This window comes from Notolepis coatsorum, assembly GCF_963971535.1.
Source record: "Notolepis coatsorum genome assembly, chromosome: 4".
Classification (NCBI taxonomy): Eukaryota; Metazoa; Chordata; class Actinopteri; order Aulopiformes; family Paralepididae; genus Notolepis; species Notolepis coatsorum.
Window position 1 is genome coordinate 196130133 of NC_140168.1, and position 21327 is coordinate 196151459.

Sequence of the window (21327 nt, forward strand, 5' to 3'; positions counted from 1 at the left end):
CAATGTTTCAATGCAGTTTGAACAGATGCGAAGCATAGCATGTAGCCATATTAATAATGCATTTGAAATCAACCGGTTTCTGTGCCAACAGAGGCAGTCCACCATTCATTCAGCTAATTGGGCAGCTAGAGGATTTCTCTCTTGATGGACATCATGAAGAGAAACTTGGCTCTCTCTCTCTCTTGTGGCTTTGTGAGATACTCATTTACGTTTACAAATCCAGACTGAACTGTCAGAGATCATAGGAATCACATCACATTTTAATGATTGTTTCACTAATGGGGCAGCTAGGGGATTTCTCCCTTGATGATGTCACCAAGAGAGACTTGGTTCGGCGCTGCACACAAGATCTATCTATCTATCTATCTATCTATCTATCTATCTATCTATCTATCTATCTATCTATCTATCTATCTATCTATCTATCTATCTATCTATCTATCTATCTATCTATCTATCTATCTATCTATCTATCTATCTATCTATCTATCTATCTATCTATCTATCTATCTATCTATCTATCTATCTATCTATCTATCTATCTATCTATCTATCTATCTATCTATCTATCTATCTATCTATCTATCTATCTATCTGTCTGTCTGTCTGTCTGTCTGTCTGTCTGTCTGTCTGTCTGTCTGTCTGTCTGTCTGTCTGTCTGTCTGTCTGTCTGTCTGTCTGTCTGTCTGCCCGTCCGTCTTGTCGTGGCATTGGGAAATGATAATCATGCTCAGTCATGGATAGCTCACTGGAGTGCTCAACTATAAGAGTTACATTTGTCACATCGCAGATCGACACGAGCGAGGCCAACCTGTCGGATGACAAGGTGTTACAGCATCACTTCTCCGGAATGGAGGATGACAAGGTGTTAGAGCAGCATCACTTCTCCGGAATGGAGGATGACAGTTTCCAGGCCTCCATGATTGCTCTCCATGGGAGCGCTTGCAGCACAGACTTGGAATACCCCATGAGCCTGCACTCCTCCACACCAAAGGTAGGCAGACCTTTTGTTTTTAAAGTGGGCCGCACACTCCCCTTCTCCCCACAGGAGATACGGTTCTTTATTGAGACAGTAGGAATGCTGAGAGGGAGACGAGGTTCTTTATTGAGACAGGAGGAAGGCTGAGAAGGAGACAGAGTAGGAGACATAGTAGGAGAGACACAGGAGAGAAGGTTCTTTATTGAGACAGTAGGATGGCTGAGAGGGAGACAGAGTAGAGGTGACATGAGAGAAGGTTCTTTATTGGGCACACTTCTTGTGACATGTTGTGTAACATAAATGGTAAATTACTTCTCAAAATTGAAAGCAAAAACACAGCAGGGTCATGATTCCCTAATGTCTGTAAATGTCACTGCGACAAGCCCACTGCCCTTTCTCACAACGACACATCCAGCGTGTAATCAAACAGTTGTTTACTTGTTTGAGAGGGTCAAACTGTTGTTTGGGAGGTGGGGGATGGGGGGGGGGGGGGGGGGGGGGGGGTACTCTTACCCTATTTTATTTAATCTTGCATTCCAAAAGGCTGTCCAATTATCTGGGAGTGCAAGCCAAGACAGAGGGCAGCCGGGGTGTTTACTGAAGGCCTTTTCAATGTTATTTATTTATTTTATTCTTTATTTTTACTTTGTGAAGCTTTATATTGAGTCATAAAATACAAGTTTTCTGAAAAGCAGTGAACAAATGTGCCAACTGACTATTCACAAGGCAGCCATTGTGGTTTCTTGAAACAAGTGGCAATAGTTTGCGTGTCAGTCCTGTTTTGAATGTTTGTGTTTGGGAGAAAACCCTTTGAGACGAGGTCATCTGTCTCCTGGACCTGACAGAGACACTAAAATATGACGGGCCCTGACACAGTGTAACATCCATCCTTTGTTTCTCTTGTCTCAGCTGACCGCTCGCCTGGAGCTGCTGGACGCGTGTCCCTCCTTCTCCTCCGGTCTCGCAGACGACACCCGGCCGTTCTCGCCGGAGGAGACGTCCTCGATCGCTTTCCCGCCTCCTCCTCCTCCTCCTCCTCCTCCCCCCGGCGCGACGAGAGGTCACGTCCGAGCTGTCGACCCGGCCCTCAGCGGTTCCGATCAGTACCTGGCGGACCGCTCCAGTTCGTACAGCCCGTTCTTCGGAGAGACAGGGTCCGGGTCGCTGGAGGACGGCTCGCTGGAGACGCTCCACTCTCAGGTGGAGCCGCCCTCCGTCTGCGTCGGAGAGGTCGGGGGAAGTGAGGTCTCGATGGAGGTGAACAAATACAAAAACTAGGGATGTCCGATATAATCGACCTACCAATATTATCGGCCGATATTGGCATTAAAATGTAATATCGGAAATGATCGGTATCGGTTTAAATTTTTTTTAATTAAAAATAATACTTTTTTTATTATTCCACGGCAAGAGATATGTAATGTTAATTACCTGAAATTATTCAGTTTTTTTTGGGGGGGGGGGGGGGAAACCCTGCATATATCGGTATCGGTTGATATCGGTATCGGAAATTAAGAGTTGGACAATATCGGTATATCTATAACATCTATTGAACTATGGCAAACCCGCCCTCTTTTTTTCCGATCCTCCGCCAATCACAACTGTGACAGTTGCGATTGGAGGATGGAGAAACGAGGGTGGCGGCTTGAAGAAGAACTGATCAAGAGGAAAGTTGTTCACTTCTAAAGTTTGTGAACTGGATTAAGATGAGATAAGATATTCCTTTATTGATCCCCTTGGGGGAAATTCAGGCATAGCAGCATGGATGAGGGGGGAGGGGAGGTACAGGTGTGGGCAGGGTAATAGTAGAAAAAAGACAGAAATACAGGCGATAAGGGCGGCTGGGTGGCGCAGCGGACTAAGCGCTCGTCACCAACGTGAGAGACACCGGTATCGAATCCAGCTGTCAGCGTTGCCTCCGGCTTGGCCGGCCGTCATTCTGGCTCAATTGGCAGAGTCAGCGGGAGGGAAGCCGGTGGGTGGTAATCTGGTCGTTGTAAACAGCGACTCCTACAGGTCGGTCAGGGCGCCTGGGGGTAGTGCGAGCCTCCCACACGTTACACCTCACCAATGAGAGTCCGCGCTGGGCGCTGGCAGGTGAAAAGAAGTGGCTGGCTGACTCTGCATGTATCGGAGGGGACATGTGATGGCATCTATCAACCCTCCCTAGACCGACCAGTGGGGGGCACATGCGAGCAACAACCAGGAAGGGGAGGGGGGAATTGGCATGATGACTAAATTGGGATGGGAGAAAAAACACAGAAAAACAGGAGGAAAAAAGTGGATAACAGGCGATAACATTATTATTATTAGATAAGATTAGATGAAGAATGGAGCATGTCAATTTAATTGAACGGCAGTTTCGGCAAAAACACATTAGTATGCATTGAACTTCCAGAGATGACAGCTGTTCAGAAATGCATAGTAACGGCTTAAACATTTATTTCTCATCTATTTTATTATTTTCTCTTTAATCCTAGTTTGAGTGCAGTCTTATCTGAGCTCCTCCTCCGGCCTGATTAAAACTTCATATGAACCAAAACTGCGTATTGAGTTCCTGCCCCTGCCTGCTTCCACCGCTGTCTGTCCCGGCTCTCCGGAGAGACTCATAATATTGCTTTTGAATTCTTAAAAAGCTTTCAATTGGTTTCGTGAATCTAATTGCGATGCATTATTTCCCTCAAGGACGGCGAGGCTGTTGTTGTGAAGGAATCGGCACGGGAAGGTGACGAGCAGGCGCTGACCTCGGGGAGTAATTTTGAAAGGACCATCACAGTCGTCAAGGGCAACTCCAGCCTCGGTACGTGGTCCTAACATACGTCTGTTTGTTGTTTATTGCTATTTTTCTTTTTCTTCTTACTTTCTCCTTCGTGGGATTGTGAATCAGGCTCTGACCTTCAGAGAGAGAGAGAGGGAGAGGGATATATATATATATATATATATATAGAGAGAGAGAGACATTGGCCTTGACTTTGTGCTATTTCATGAATGCTCAATTTAGTGGGAAAATGTTTGAGAAGCGAATTGGTGTTTTCCTACCTGGCTTGTTACAAATGCTTTTCACCCTGAGAGAACATCTCGATACAGAATCAAAAAGTCACAAAAATATACGTTCGATACAGTGTAGCGCAATTTAAAACAACATTGCTGAACTTAAGTGAACATTTATTTAATAACTTAATGTTATTGTCTGTCTGCATAGATCTGCACTCTGTCTCTGCAGTGCACTTATTTAAAATGTTTCACTCTCACAGCCTGCTCATATCGTCTCTCTGGTCTCACCTGAACCTCTCTCTCTGGTCTCACCTGAACATATCTCTGGTCTCACCTGAACATCTCTCTGGTCTCACCTGAACATCTCTCTGGTCGGTCTCACCTGAACATCTCTCTCTGGTCTCACCTGAACATATCTCTGGTCTCACCTGAACATATCTCTGGTCTCACCTGAACATCTCTCTCTGGTCTCACCTGAACATATCTCTGGTCTCACCTGAACATCTCTCTGGTCTCACCTGAACATCTCTCTGGTCTCACCTGAACATCTCTATGGTCGGTCTCACCTGAACATCTCTCTCTGGTCTCACCTGAACATCTCTCTGGTCTCACCTGAACATCTCTCTCTGGTCTCACCTGAACATATCTCTGGTCTCACCTGAACATCTATCTGGTCTCACCTGAACCTCTCTCTGGTCTCACCTGAACATATCTCTGGTCTCACCTGAACATCTCTCTGGTCTCACCTGAACATCTCTCTGGTCTCACCTGAACCTATTTCTGGTCGGTCTCACCTGAACCTCTCTCTGGTCTCACCTGAACATCTCTCTGGTCTCACCTGAACCTCTATCTGGTCTCACCTGAACCTCTCTCTGGTCTCACCTGAACATCTCTCTGGTCTCACCTGAAGGTCTCTCTGGTCTCACCTGAACATCTCTGGTCTCACCTGAAGGTCTCTCTGGTCTCACCTGACCCTCTCTCTCTGGTCTCACCTGAACATCTCTCTGGTCTCACCTGAACATCTCTCTGGTCTCACCTGAACATCTCTCTGGTCTCACCTGAACATCTCTCTCTGGTCTCACCTGAACATCTCTCTGGTCTCACCTGAACATCTCTCTGGTCTCACCTGAACACATCTCTCTGGTCTCACCTGAGCATCTCTCTGGTCTCACCTGAACATCTCTCTCTGGTCTCACCTGAACATCTCTCTGGTCTCACCTGCACATCTCTCTGGTCTCACCTGAACATCTCTCTGGTCTCACCTGAACACATCTCTCTGGTCTCACCTGAACATCTCTCTGGTCTCACCTGAACCTGTCTCTCTGGTCTCACCTGAACATCTCTCTGGTCTCACCTGAACCTCTCTCTCTGGTCTCACCTGAACCTCTCTCTCTGGTCTCACCTGAACATCTCTCTGTTCTCACCTGAACATCTCTCTGGTCTCACCTGAACATCTCTCTGGTCTCACCTGAACACATCTATCTGGTCTCACCTGAACATATCTCTGGTCTCACCTGAACATCTCTCTCTGGACTCACCTTAACCTCTCTCTCTGGTCTCACCTGAACATCTCTCTGTTCTCACCTGAACATCTCTCTGGTCTCACCTGAACATCTATCTGGTCTCACCTGAACATATCTCTCTGGTCTCACCTGAACCTGTCTCTCTGGTCTCACCTGAACCTCGCTCTGGTCTCACCTGAACCTCTCTCTCTGGTCTCACCTGAACATCTCTCTCTGGTCTCACCTGAACCTCTCTATCTGGTCTCACCTGAACATCTCTCTGGTATCACCTGACCATCTCTCTGGTCTCACCTGAACCTCTCTCTCTGGTCTCACCTGAACATCTGTCTGGTCTCACCTGAACATATCTCTGGTCTCAAATGAACATCTCTATGGTCTCACCTGAACATCTCTCTCTGGTCTCACCTGAACCTCTCTCTCTGGTCTCACCTGAACCTCTCTCTCTGGTCTCACCTGAACATCTCTCTCTGGTCTCACCTGAATCTCTCTCTCTGGTATCACCTGAACAGCTCTCTCTGGTCTCACCTGAACATCTCTCTCTGGTCTCACCTGAACATCTCTCTGGTCTCACCTGAACATATCTCTGGTCTCACCTGAACATCTCTCTGGTCTCACCTGAAGGTCTCTCTGGTCGCACCTGAACCTATCTCTGGTCTCACCTGAACATATCTCTGGTCTCACCTGAACATCTCTCTCTGTTCTCACCTGAACATCTCTCTGGTCTCACCTGAACATCTCTCTCTGGTCTCACCTGAACCTCTCTCTCTGGTCTCACCTGAACATCTCTCTGTTCTCACCTGACCCTCTCTCTGGTCTCACCTGAAGGTCTCTCTGGTCGCACCTGAACCTCTCTCTCTGGTCTCACCTGAACATCTCTCTGGTCTCAACTGAACATCTCTCTGGTCTCACCTGAACATCTTTCTGGTCTCACCTAAACATCTCTCTGGTCTCACCTGAACATCTCTCTGGTATCACCTGGACATCTCTCTGGTCTCACCTGAACATCTCTCTGGTCTCACCTGAATGTCTCTCTGGTCTCACCTGACCCTCTCTCTCTCTGGTCTCACCTGACCCTCTCTCTGGTCTCACCTGACCATCTCTCTGGTCTCACCTGAACCTATCTCTCTGGTCTCACCTGACCCTCTCTCTCTGGTCTCACCTGACCCTCTCTCTCTGGTCTCACCTAACCCCCTCTCTCTGGTCTCACCTGACCCCCTCTCTCTGGTCTTACCTGACCCTCTCTCTGGTCTCACCTGACCCTCTCTCTCTGGTCTCACCTGACCCTCTCTCTGGTCTCACCTGAACCTCTCTCTCTGGTCTCACCTGACTCTCTCTGGTCTCACCTGACCCTCTCTCTCTGGTCTCACCTGACCCTCTCTCTCTGGTCTCACCTGACCCCCTCTCTCTGGTCTCACCTGACCCCCTCTCTCTGGTCTCACCTGACCCTCTCTCTGGTCTCACCTGAACATCTCTCTGGTCTCACCTGACCCTCTCTCTGGTCTCACCTGACCCTCTCTCTCTGGTCTCACCTGAACCTCTCTCTCTGGTCTCACCTGAACCTCTCTCTCTGGTCTCACCTGACCCTCTCTCTCTGGTCTCACCTAACCCTCTCTCTCTGGTCTCACCTGACCCTCTCTCTCTGGTCTCACCTGAAGGTCTCTCTCTGGTCTCACCTGACCCTCTCTCTCTGGTCTCACCTGAAGGTCTCTCTGGTCTCACCTGAACCTCTCTCTGGTCTCACCTGAACCTCTCTCTCTGGTCTCACCTGAACATCTCTCTGGTCTCACCTGAACATATCTCTGGTCTCACCTGACCCTCTCTCTCTGGTCTCACCTGAACCTCTCTCTCTGGTCTCACCTGAACATCTCTCTGGTCTCAACTGAACATCTCTCTGGTCTCACCTGAACATCTTTCTGGTCTCACCTAAACATCTCTCTGGTCTCACCTGAACATCTCTCTGGTATCACCTGGACATCTCTCTGGTCTCACCTGAACATCTCTCTGGTCTCACCTGAATGTCTCTCTGGTCTCACCTGACCCTCTCTCTCTCTGGTCTCACCTGACCCTCTCTCTGGTCTCACCTGACCATCTCTCTGGTCTCACCTGAACCTATCTCTCTGGTCTCACCTGACCCTCTCTCTCTGGTCTCACCTAACCCCCTCTCTCTGGTCTCACCTGACCCCCTCTCTCTGGTCTTACCTGACCCTCTCTCTGGTCTCACCTGACCCTCTCTCTCTGGTCTCACCTGACCCTCTCTCTGGTCTCACCTGAACCTCTCTCTCTGGTCTCACCTGACTCTTTCTGGTCTCACCTGACCCTCTCTCTCTGGTCTCACCTGACCCTCTCTCTCTGGTCTCACCTGACCCCCTCTCTCTGGTCTCACCTGACCCCCTCTCTCTGGTCTCACCTGACCCTCTCTCTGGTCTCACCTGAACATCTCTCTGGTCTCACCTGACCCTCTCTCTGGTCTCACCTGACCCTCTCTCTCTGGTCTCACCTGACCCCCTCTCTCTGGTCTCACCTGAACCTCTCTCTCTGGTCTCACCTGACCCTCTCTCTCTGGTCTCACCTGACCCTCTCTCTCTGGTCTCACCTGAAGGTCTCTCTCTGGTCTCACCTGACCCTCTCTCTCTGGTCTCACCTGAAGGTCTCTCTGGTCTCACCTGAACCTCTCTCTGGTCTCACCTGAACCTCTCTCTCTGGTCTCACCTGAACATCTCTCTGGTCTCACCTGAACATATCTCTGGTCTCACCTGACCCTCTCTCTGGTCTCACCTGACCCTCTCTCTTGTCTCACCTGAAGGTCTCTCTGGTCTCACCTGACCCTCTCTCTGGTCTCACCTGACCCTCTCTCTCTGGTCTCACCTGAACATCTCTCTGGTCTCACCTGACCCTCTCTCTCTGGTCTCACCTGAACATCTCTCTGGTCTCACCTGACCCTCTCTCTCTGGTCTCACCTGAAGGTCTCTCTGGTCTCACCTGAACCTCTCTCTGGTCTCACCTGAACCTCTCTCTCTGGTCTCACCTGACCCTCTCTCTCTGGTCTCACCTGAAGGTCTCTCTGGTCTCACCTGAACCTCTCTCTCTGGTCTCACCTGACCATCTCTCTCTGGTCTCACCTGAAGGTCTCTCTGGTCTCACCTGAACCTCTCTCTGGTCTCACCTGAACCTCTCTCTCTGTTCTCACCTGACCCTCTCTCTCTGGTCTCACCTGAAGGTATCTCTGGTCTCACCTGACCCTCTCTCTCTGGTCTCACCTGAAGGTCTATCTGGTCTCACCTGAACCTCTCTCTCTGGTCTCACCTGAACATCTCTCTGGTCTCACCTGAACATATCTCTCTGGTCTCACCTGACCCTCTCTCTCTGGTCTCACCTGAAGGTCTCTCTGGTCTCACCTGAAGGTCTCTCTGGTCTCACCTGAACCTCTCTCTCTGGTCTCACCTGACCCTCTCTCTCTGGTCTCACCTGAACATCTCTCTGGTCTCACCTGAACATATCTCTGGTCTCACCTGAACCTCTCTCTCTGGTCTCACCTGACCCTCTCTCTCTGGTCTCACCTGAAGGTCTCTCTGGTCTCAACTGAACCTCTCTCTCTGGTCTCACCTGAACATCTCTCTGGTCTCACCTGAACATATCTCTGGTCTCACCTGAACCTCTCTCTCTGGTCTCACCTGACCCTCTATCTCTGGTCTCACCTGACCCTCTCTCTCTGGTCTCACCTGACCCTCTCTCTCTGGTCTCACCTGAACCTCTCTCTCTGGTCTCACCTGACCCTCTCTCTCTGGTCTCACCTGAACCTCTCTCTCTGGTCTCACCTGAACCTCTCTCTCTCTGGTCTCACCTGACCCTCTCTTTGGTCTCACCTGAAGGTCTCTATGGTCTCACCTGAACATCTCTCTCTGGTCTCACCTGAACATCTCTCTCTGGTCTCACCTGAACCTCTCTCTGGTCTCACCTGAAGGTCTCTCTGGTCTCACCTGACCCTCTCTCTCTGGTCTCACCTGACCCCCTCTCTCTGGTCTCACCTGACCCTCTCTCTCTGGTCTCACCTGACCCCCTCTCTCTGGTCTCACCTGACCCTCTCTCTGGTCTCACCTGACCCCCTCTCTCTGGTCTCACCTGACCCTCTCTCTCTGGTCTCACCTGACCCCCTCTCGCTGGTCTCACCTGACCCTCTCTCTCTGGTCTCACCTGACCCCCTCTATCTGGTCTCACCTGACCCTCTCTCTCTGGTCTCACCTGACCCCCTCTCTCTGGTCTCACCTGACCCTCTCTCTCTGGTCTCACCTGACCCCCTCTCTCTGGTCTCACCTGACCCTCTCTCTCTGGTCTCACCTGACCCCCTCTCTCTGGTCTCACCTGACCCTCTCTCTCTGGTCTCACCTGAAGGTCTCTCTGGTCTCACCTGACCCTCTCGCTGGTCTCACCTGACCCTCTCTCTCTGGTCTCACCTGAACATCTCTCTGGTCTCACCTGACCCTCTCTCTCTGGTCTCACCTGAACATCTCTCTGGTCTCACCTGACCCTCTCTCTCTGGTCTCACCTGAAGGTCTCTCTGGTCTCACCTGAACCTCTCTCTGGTCTCACCTGAACCTCTCTCTCTGGTCTCACCTGACCCTCTCTCTCTGGTCTCACCTGAAGGTCTCTCTGGTCTCACCTGAACCTCTCTCTCTGGTCTCACCTGACCCTCTCTCTCTGGTCTCACCTGAACCTCTCTCTGGTCTCACCTGAACCTCTCTCTCTGTTCTCACCTGACCCTCTCTCTCTGGTCTCACCTGAAGGTCTCTCTGGTCTCACCTGACCCTCTCTCTCTGGTCTCACCTGAAGGTCTATCTGGTCTCACCTGAACCTCTCTCTCTGGTCTCACCTGAACATCTCTCTGGTCTCACCTGAACATATCTCTCTGGTCTCACCTGACCCTCTCTCTCTGGTCTCACCTGAAGGTCTCTCTGGTCTCACCTGAAGGTCTCTCTGGTCTCACCTGAACCTCTCTCTCTGGTCTCACCTGAACATCTCTCTGGTCTCACCTGAACATATCTCTGGTCTCACCTGAACCTCTCTCTCTGGTCTCACCTGACCCTCTCTCTCTGGTCTCACCTGAAGGTCTCTCTGGTCTCAACTGAACCTCTCTCTCTGGTCTCACCTGAACATCTCTCTGGTCTCACCTGAACATATCTCTGGTCTCACCTGAACCTCTCTCTCTGGTCTCACCTGACCCTCTCTCTCTGGTCTCACCTGACCCTCTCTCTCTGGTCTCACCTGACCCTCTCTCTCTGGTCTCACCTGACCCTCTCTCTCTGGTCTCACCTGACCCTCTCTCTCTGGTCTCACCTGAACCTCTCTCTCTGGTCTCACCTGAAGGTCTCTCTGGTCTCACCTGACCCTCTCTCTCTGGTCTCACCTGAACCTCTCTCTCTGGTCTCACCTGAACCTCTCTCTCTCTGGTCTCACCTGACCCTCTCTTTGGTCTCACCTGAAGGTCTCTATGGTCTCACCTGAACATCTCTCTCTGGTCTCACCTGAACATCTCTCTCTGGTCTCACCTGAACCTCTCTCTGGTCTCACCTGAAGGTCTCTCTGGTCTCACCTGACCCTCTCTCTCTGGTCTCACCTGACCCCCTCTCTCTGGTCTCACCTGACCCTCTCTCTGGTCTCACCTGACCCCCTCTCTCTGGTCTCACCTGACCCTCTCTCTCTGGTCTCACCTGACCCCCTCTCGCTGGTCTCACCTGACCCTCTCTCTCTGGTCTCACCTGACCCTCTCTCTCTGGTCTCACCTGACCCCCTCTCGCTGGTCTCACCTGACCCTCTCTCTCTGGTCTCACCTGACCCCCTCTATCTGGTCTCACCTGACCCTCTCTCTCTGGTCTCACCTGACCCCCTCTCTCTGGTCTCACCTGACCCTCTCTCTCTGGTCTCACCTGACCCCCTCTCTCTGGTCTCACCTGACCCTCTCTCTCTGGTCTCACCTGACCCCCTCTCTCTGGTCTCACCTGACCCTCTCTCTCTGGTCTCACCTGACCCTCTCTCTCTGGTCTCACCTGACCCTCTCTCTCTGGTCTCACCTGACCCCCTCTCTCTGGTCTCACCTGACCCTCTCTCTCTGGTCCATGTGTGTGTTGAAGGGATGACAGTCAGCGCCCTGAAGGACGGCCTGGGGATGCTGATCCGGAGTGTCATCCACGGCGGCTCCATCAGCCGCGACGGGCGTGTCGGGGTGGGGGACCTCATCCGGGCCATCAATGGGGAGCCCACCACCAGCCTGTCCAACGCCGAGGCCCGCGCCATGCTCCGGAGACACTCCCTCATCGGACCCGACCTTGGGTGAGAGGGCCGCCCGCCGCCGGCGCACCGCGTGTAGACCTTTTCTGTATGATTCTGTTGCTAGGGTAACGCTGTGTAGACCTTTTCTGTATGATTCTGTTGCTAGGGTAACGCTGTGTAGACCTTTTCTGTAGAATCCTGTTGCTAGGGTAACGCTGTGTAGACCTTTTCTGTATGATTCTGTTGCTAGGGTAACGCTGTGTAGACCTTTTCTGTATGATTCTGTTGCTAGGGTAACGCTGTGTAGACCTTTTCTGTAGAATCCTGTTGCTAGGGTAACGCTGTGTAGACCTTTTCTGTATGATTCTGTTGCTAGGGTAATGCTGTGTAGACCTTTTCTGTAGAATCCTGTTGCTAGGGTAACGCTGTGTAGACCTTTTCTGTAGAATCCTGTTGCTAGGGTAACGCTGTGTAGACCTTTTCTGTAGAATCCTGTTGCTAGGGTAACGCTGTGTAGACCTTTTCTGTAGAATCCTGTTGCTAGGGTAACGCTGTGTAGACCTTTTCTGTAGAATCCTGTTGCTAGGGTAACGCTGTGTAGACCTTTTCTGTAGAATCCTGTTGCTAGGGTAACGCTGTGTAGACCTTTTATGTAGGATTATGTTGCTAGGGTAATGCTGTGTAGACCTTTTCTGTAGGATTATGTTGCTAGGGTAATGCTGTGTAGACCTTTTATGTAGGATTCTGTTGCTAGGGTAACGCTGGTCTCTAGACATGGTGACAATGCACGTGACGCCGTGATAAATGCCCACTTGTTGTCCTTTGCTTCCATCGCCAGTGGATGGTGTGTGGTAGACTTTTCCACCAGTGGTCTGCTTAGAGGCAAGCGTTCAGAGTTAAGAGTTCAGGGTTCATTTTCTGTGGTCATCATTTCTGCTTTTTAAAAGCACAGAAGTTCCACACTTATTTCTCTCACGACACGTAATGAAATAAACCCAAATTGAACTGTGTTTAAGGCCTCACCAACACATCATGTTAACCCTTTCACTGCCACACTACATAAGGTTAACCCTTTACTATCACACTACAGACGGTTAACCGTCTGTAGTGTGACAGTAAAGGGTTAACCTTCTGTAGTGTGGTAGTGAAAGGGTTAATCCAGCGTGTATCAGTCATGTTTTTGTAGACATACCCACCTCACCCTCATCGTTACTTCCTCCATAAAGAGGCTATTAGGTATTAGAGATTATTATTATCCAGCGACTTCACTTCAAAAACACACGTTGTAAACACAAATCAGTCACACAGGAAGGTACAGGAGCATGTATCGGTTTATTCTAGGAGCAAAGCAAACACTTTCCACCTTTCGTTGGCCTGAGTTAGTACAGAGACGGAAGGTACATTTTTAACCCTTTCACTACCACACTACAGAAGGTTAACCTTTCACTACCACACAACAGATGCTTAACCCGTCTGTAGTGTTGTAGTGAAAGGGTTAACCTTCTGTAGTGTGGTAGTGAAACGGGTTAACCATGTGTCGTGTGGCAGTGAAAAGGGTTAACCTTCTGTATTGTTACAGTGAAAGGGTTAACCATTTGGTAGTGTGGTAGTGAAAGGGTTAATGTATCACCTTGAAGAAATGACCCCCTCCCTTGTTTTTAGGGGAGGGGGGGGCGAGGGGGTGGGGGGTTGTACCTCGGGGGCTATACGTTTGATTTAGCCCTTGCTGTGCTGAACTTGACAGTATGTTAGCTTGCATAAAAAAACAAGACTCTTCACGTTCTAGATCGGCTTGTGCGCCCGAGGAAGATCTGTGCCCGTTTTATGTGTGAGTACTGAGGTCCGGTCGACTCCCACGCCGGCGACGCCATCTTGAATTCCTCCCCTGTCGTTCCCATCCGTCTGCGAATGGGCTTCTCTTCCGGTCTGAGGGGAAAAAAAGGGTTTTATCCAGACGTCAGAATGAAAACTACAAACTGAAAAAATTTGACCATAAAATATATATATATATTTTTTTCTTTTTCTTTTACTGAGAGAACTGCAATCTAGCCAATGGAGATTCTGTATGACTATAATTGTATACAGATTTATTTTCGATTAACACTTACAGCGTTCTGTCATTATTATTACATTTTAATATTTACAGTAGATATTTCGGGCAAACACACTTTCTGTGAAGCTTGTGTCTGCAATGCATTTTATAAGCATACTTATAACACATTATAAACACAAGTCATAATGCCTTATAAGTATAGTTATAACTGTGCGTTGAATGATCTAATCGTTTTATAACGATACTACTCTCGATATATCTTCCAATTTAAGTCCTCGAGTTCTTTTGGTGTTGCCGCAAAACATCTACTGGTGTTCATGCACGCTGATCATTCCTGGATAAATTTCCTTCTCTCCTCTGCATCACTAACCACAGCCTCTTCCTTCAAACCCATCTTTTTGCATTCATAACTGTGACTAAAAACACTTTATCCCGGTCTGTTTATGTGATTTATTTTTGTCTTTTTACACGATTGAACTGAAACACGATGTCTTATTTCGTAATTACCCTCATTACTCACTAACTCTCTGGCTTCCTCCGCATCTTGTTGTAATTCTAATCACTGCGTCTGTGTCGTGACTCCGCTCGTCTTCAGGATGAACGGACACGCGTTGTCGTTCACTCGTCTGCGACTGGCTTCCCATCTGTGTGTCTGCATGTGCCGTGACGTCGAAAACACACCAATCACTCTCCATCCAAAGATCTGTCAGCTTCACTCAAACGCATCAGCCGCACGCTCCTCTTAAGAATCAAATGTTTTGAAGAATTTATCTATTCTATGACACGTTTTTTCTTCTTCTTAATCTCTCTCTCTCTCTCTCTCTCTCTCTCTCTCTCTCTCCGAAGTGAATATTTGCAGCGCTTTGGGTGGCCGAAAACTTTATTGGCTAGCACATTTATGAACAAGACCAACGTCTGTTTTGAATAATCGAGACGTGGAGGGAGCCGCGATACATAATTCATTGACGTCTCACCTTGGGCCTGCTGCTGATAGCGCGGAATGCATTTGCCGGAGAAATAGACTTTTTAGAGAGTCCATTCCTGCAGCAATCTTGTACACAGTCAAAATTCTAAATTGGAAGGGGGGGGGGGGGGGGGGGGGGGGGTGTACAACGACAGGAGAGCTTCTGAATGTAAATTAGACAGCTATGAATAAATGAAAAGGGCTCCAGTGTGGGGGGAAAAAATAAAAGCCTGACTGTCGTATCTGGATGCAGTATAATATAATATACTATAATATAATAATGCAGCCTCTTCAACACTAATGTCTTGGTAAATGATTATGCCAATTGTATAGATGAATGCTGGGACACCGTGTCATAAGGTGCCCCCCCCCTCTCCTCCACGTCATGTGTTTGTAGGAACGGAGGGTGTGTTTTCGGTGTATTTGCGGTGATGATGGCAAATCTTTCGGTTAAATGCGGTGATATCGGTATAGCAGATAGCAGAATGTTTTGAGACTCATTTACGTGTGTGTATATGCGCTTGCATTTGTATGTGTGTGCGTATGTGAATGTATGCTTGTATTTGTATGTATGCGCATGTGTGTGTGTGTGTGTACGTACGTATGTATGTCTGTGTGTGTGTGTGTGTGTGTGTTTCTAGCATTACTTATGTCCCTGCGGAGTACTTGGAGGAGTACAAGGCCAGCCTGGAGCAGGTTAAAGAAGGTGACATCTTCTCCTCGACACCGGCCCTGTGCACAAAGTAGGTCCTTTGCCCGCTCTCCCTTTGTGTGCTAATCTGCGAGAAACGTTTGAAAATAAAGTTTGAAAAAGATATAGGCTGCACTCTAGTTACTTGAGTTACACAGTAGAACTTTTAACACAGACGTTTTTGTCACAGAGAAATACCTCAGTCGCGATCCTAATTGTCAGGAGGAATAAAAACCGAACTCGGTTTATTGTCGACGTCCTTAGATTTTTACATCTGCATGTATAGTTTCTCTGGCTCCCGCTCTCCACACGAGTCCTCAGTAAAGTTTTTTAATTGGAACGTTCGCTCACGGAAACTTTCTTAGTTATTTGACCCTCGACGGTATTATGAGAAGAAGAAGAAGAAAAGTACTAACCGAGATTGAGGCTCCTTCTTCCTCCCTCCGCTCGTTCTTCTTCTGCAGAGGAAGCGCCGCCGCCGCCGGCCTCCCAGAGCGAGAGGAGGGCGAGGGAGAGGAGAGCGCCTCCTACAGCAACTGGAACCAGCCGAGGAAGTGAGTAAAGAAGTAGCCCGGCGAGGAGGCGGCTCCGCGCCATGCTCTGTTGCCGTGGGGATCTGAGCCGCGGGGGGGGGGGGGGGGGGGGGGGTTCTCTGAGCCTGAGATGAGAAATGTAATGTATTCCAGTGGTGTTGTATTGTAACTGTCTTCTTGAGAATGCATAGCATGTGCAGTAAGTAGGACGTACGGTAACTAGGATGTACGGTAACTAGGATGTACGGTAACTAGGATGCACGGTAACTAGGACCTACGGTAACTAGGATGTGCAGTAACTAGGATGTACGGTAACTAGGATGTACGGTAACTATGACATACAGTAACTAGGATGTACAGTAACTAGGATGCACGGTAACTAGGACCTACGGTAACTAGGATGTGCAGTAACTAGGACGTACAGTAACTAGGATGCACGGTAACTAGGACCTACGGTAACTAGGATGTGCAGTAACTAGGATGCACGGTAACTAGGACCTACGGTAACTAGGATGTGCAGTAACTAGGACGTACAGTAACTAGGATGCACGGTAACTAGGACCTACGGTAACTAGGATGTGCAGTAACTAGGACGTACAGTAACTAGGATGCACGGTAACTAGGATGTGCAGTAACTAGGATGTACGGTAACTATGACATACAGTAACTAGGATGCACGGTAACTAGGATGTGCAGTAACTAGGATGTACGGTAACTAGGATGTACGGTAACTAGGATGCACGGTAACTAGGATGTGCAGTAACTAGGATGTGCGGTAACTAGGATGTACGGTAACTATGACATACAGTAACTAGGATGTACAGTAACTAGGACGTACGGTAACTAGGACGTACAGTAACTAGGTGGTAAAGGAGAAGATAAACAAAATAACAGTTTGGGGAAGGGGTCAATAGTTTGGTGAAGGGGTCAGCAGGGTCAACAGTTTGGTGAAGGGGTCAAGAGTTTGGTGAAGGGGTCAATGGTTTGGTGAAGGGGTCAACAGTTAGGTGAAGGGGTCATCAGTTTGGTGACGGGGTCAATAGTTTGGTGAAGGGGTCAATAGTTTGGTGAAGGGGTCAATAGTTTGGTGAAGGGGTCAACAGTTAGGTGAAGGGGTCATCAGTTTGGTGAAGGGGTCAAACGTTTGGTGAAGGGGTCAATGGTTTGGTGAAGGGGTCAACAGTTAGGTGAAAATAATATCATACATTCAAAACCTCTAATGAGTTTTGCACACATTCATATAGTTTACTGGATAAGGTAGCAGTCTCTATAAAACAAGGTCTTGCTATTTTTTCATCTACGTCATTTCATGGAATTGTAATTAACACAACCCAATGATTCAATGTCCCTGATGACATCACTGGTGGCCGTAATATTCAAACTTGTTTACGCTCAATAACTGTCAAACTAAATGAACGTCTAGGCGGCTGGGTGGCGCAGCGGACATTGCGCTTGTCACCAACCCAAGAGACACCGGGTTCGACTCCGGCTGTCGGCGTTGCCTCCGGCTTGGGCCAGCCGTCATACTAACTCAATTAGTGGAAGTCGATGGGTGGTAATCTGGACGTTGTGGACAGCGACTCCTACAGGTCGGTTGGGGGACGCCTGCACAGCAGAGACAGGAAATAGCGGGGGTAGTGTGAGCCTCCCACACGTTACACCTCGCCAATAAGAGTCCGTGCTGGCAGGTGAAAAGATGTGACAGGCTGCCTCCACATGTATCGGAGGGGACACGTGATGCAAGGCTTCTATCCTCCCTACAACCGACCAGTGGGGGGCATATGCGAGCAACGTTCAAGACCGGGGAGGGGAGAATTGGCACGGCTAAATTGGGATGGGAGAACAAATTCAATATATAGAAAAAGAGGAGAAAAAGTGGTTTAAAAAAACCCGAAATGAATGTCTGTAGTGTGGTAGTGAAAGGGTTAACCTTCTGTAATGTGGCAGTGAAAGGCATAACCCTTTGGTAGTGCGTTAGTGAAAGGGTTTGATTGTATTTGATTTTATTTGTCTCGAACATAGAAACATAAAACAAGTTTAAAAACAAAGGTAAATAGTCAAAGACTATTTCTATACAATAATGGCTAGATCCACAAAGAATGGATTGCACGGAGCAAGTTGCACCCTTACTTACAATTCATTATGAATTGAAAATGGGGGACCCTGATGTAAACAAGACAAAAGTCTTTCCCTGGTCTGCATCCCCTTAACAATTGCGTAATGTATTGTACCCATACTGCAATCTGTTAATAACATTTTCATTCAATCAATCACCGTGCAGATTGATTGATTGAATGAACGTTTTATTAACAGATTGCAGAATGGGTACAATACAGTACGGCTCAATACACACAATTGTTAAGGGGATGCAGACCAGAGAAAGACTTTTGTTTTGTTTACATCAGGGTCCCCCATTTTCAATTTATCATGAATTGTAAGTAAGTGTGCAACTTGCTCCGTGCAATCCATTCTTTGTGGATCTAGCCCTAAGTGTTCGAGAAGGAACACGGGGAAGTTAAAAAAAAACGTATCAAGCCCTGCCCCTCCCTTCCTTACAATATTTTACATTATAATTTAATTAAAAAAAATTATATAACAAATAATGAAAAATAAAATAAAAGTACAGTTTTTTATATATCCAAATATTAATATTGAGTATACTGTATCAACCCAATGTCCAATTCCACCACATACTTTACACCGGTCCATCCCCTGGTGATAACAGCTGTTTTTCATGGATGATGGTGACTCTTCTCAGGGTGGAGCTCTTCAAGGAGGCGGGCAGGTCTCTGGGCATCAGCATCGTGGGGGGCAGAGGGATGGGCAGCCGGCTGAGCAACGGAGAGGTGATGAGGGGCATCTTCATCAAACACATCCTGGAGGACAGTCCCGCGGGACGCAACGGCACCCTGAAAACCGGGGACAGGATCGTGGAGGTACGGGACCCGTTGAACCTTCTTGTGCCCCCCGAAAGGATAAAACATCCTCATTGACCGCTATTCACACGGCGGCATTTTGCTCTTATGTCACCATCAAGGTTGGGTTCCTTTACGCTCTGTTCCCACATAAGAGCATAAAATGACTGCCGTGTGAACGCTGTAGATTTTCATATTGATACTGTTGTGGGAAATGAGATTATGGACGAAAGGTTTTCAGGAATGAACACGGCGCTTTATTGATTTACAAGCAATTACAGCGCCGGAGTTATTTCTTGCAAGGAAGAACTGGCAAAAAACTGAACCATCACGTCTTTTATACATATCAAACTGAGACAACAACACTACCACCCCCTCTGGCATCGGCCTGGGCGGGGCCGGCCTGGTCTGTCGGGCCCTAGGCGAGTTCCTGAAAATGCCCCCCCCCCCCCCCCCCCCCCCTTTTGGGGCCCTAGGCGACCACCTGTATGGCCTGTAGGATGAGCAGGCCCTGGGCCCGGGGGTCTCTCGTCCCCCTATTCTGCCACAACCATCTACAAAACATGATTTTAACCAAAGTCCAGCTAAGCTCTGTTCTTAGTCACACTGGCCTGACATGGATAATTCTAGTCCTAGTTGAACCTTTTGGACAGACGTCACAACTGAACACATGTTGTCAAGTGAACACGTAGACTTACCTCATTATCTTTTAAACCAAATGAATGATCTATTATTCATAAGCATATGGTTCATAGTTAGATTTCCCACCACAGTATACATGTATGTGTGAAGTTATTATATCGTATTTTCAATGTGTTCCATGGTTCTTGGTGTCATGAACTCAACGTAGAGGACCAACGTTCAATTCAAGCAAAGAAAACGAAAGAGGCGTTTAATTATTTACTCCCTAAAAGGTTGACGATGACCTTCCCTTTCCGGAAGGTATTACGGCGTTCGGAATTTTCTGAGTTGAAACTGAATCGGACGCACCCTGTCATGCAGCGTTTGATGTTGAGTTTCTGCAGCTCTTGAGATTCATATTCAGATCAACGTCCCTTTGTTCCTGAAACGCCACATTGCCTTTTCATTTCTTGTCTCTCTTTAATGTAAAGGGTATTTGAAATTGAAGCAAAGTATCAAACAAAGCGTGTGATGATGCAGCACTATCTAGGCGCTTGCTGTCACCGGCGGTACTCAATTTGGTATAAACAGGTCGGCTCTCTGGGGAAAACTGTGAGCGGGCTTACTGTGGCAATATTATCTGGGCTAAATTAACTACAAGCCGTAAACAGTGTGAGAAACCTGGGGAGTGTCAGAATGCAGGTAGGTGAATTCCAATGGTTGAAGGCAATCACAGAGACAGAGAGTGTTTACTCTTGAACAGGTTCGACTTTAATAGTAAGAACACAGAGTAAATTCTAAGAGAGAACAAGTGCTAAAAGCACAAGTGTAAGATAAGGTAAATGGGAGCTTATTGGAGGTCCACAGTAGAACCGTCCGCGTTATCCCCGAACGCAATTAGTGAAGACCTGACAATGGACAAGCAGAAGAGAGGTATGTTAAATAGAGACCAAATACCAACATTCCACACACACCCCCGTGACAGCCAATCAGGAACCACCCCTAAGTGACAGCACTAATTGACAGGGAAATGACAGGTGACAAGCCCAGTGACATATGCCAGGAATGTGGGTGGTCACCGACCGAGGTCGGTGTCCAGAACGTAACAGTACCCTCCCCCGACGAACGGCACCAGACGTTCACCTAGGAGCCTCGGGATTCAGCCGCCGGAAATCAACGATCAGGCTGGGATCTAAAATATCCCTTTGAGGCACCCAAGAACGCTCTTCTATCCCGTACCCCTCCCAATCCACCAAGAACTGAAACCCCCTACCCCTCCGCCTACAACCCAGTATCCTCCGCACCGTGTAAATGGGTTGACCGCCAATAAACCGGGGCGGAGGAACCACAGGCAGTGGCGGGGCCAAGGGCGATGAGAGGAATGGCTTCAACAGGGACACATGAAACGTCGGATGAACCCTCATAGAGCTCGGAAGTCGTAACTTGTAAGCCACTAGATTAACCCGATGAATCACTTTAAATGGTCCTATAAAGCGAGGAGCCAGCTTCTTGGATTCCACCCGGAGAGGGAGATCCCGGGTGGAAAGCCAAACCCGCTGCCCTGGACGGTAAACTGGAGCCGGACGACGCTTACGGTTAGGCTGCCGTTGGGTACTAACCGAAACCTTCTGTAGCGCCTTCCGAACCTGTTTCCACGTCCTGCGACAGCGAGCCACATGTGCCTGGGCCGAGGGCACCTCCGCCTCCTGCTCCTGCTCGGGAAACAGAGGAGGTTGAAAACCATACTGGCACTGAAAGGGAGACATACCGGTAGAAGAGGAGAGAAGGGT

The 21327-nt window shown here is 48.7% G+C and overlaps 1 protein-coding gene across 1 annotated transcript in view; it reads left to right on the forward strand.

Annotated features, from left to right (window-relative positions):
• The window catches only part of LOC311226789 (multiple PDZ domain protein-like), a gene marked incomplete at its 3' end in the record, with an annotated part of 241582 nt that overhangs the window by 137586 nt on the left and 82669 nt on the right, over positions 1–21327 (forward strand). The window contains exons 18-25 of the mRNA XM_084312194.1: positions 791–994; positions 1889–2236; positions 3665–3779; positions 11622–11820; positions 13547–13588; positions 15419–15520; positions 15834–16022; positions 18760–18937. Coding sequence (XP_084168320.1) covers positions 791–994; positions 1889–2236; positions 3665–3779; positions 11622–11820; positions 13547–13588; positions 15419–15520; positions 15834–16022; positions 18760–18937 — 1377 coding nt within the window. The remainder of the gene's footprint in view (positions 1–790; positions 995–1888; positions 2237–3664; positions 3780–11621; positions 11821–13546; positions 13589–15418; positions 15521–15833; positions 16023–18759; positions 18938–21327) is intronic.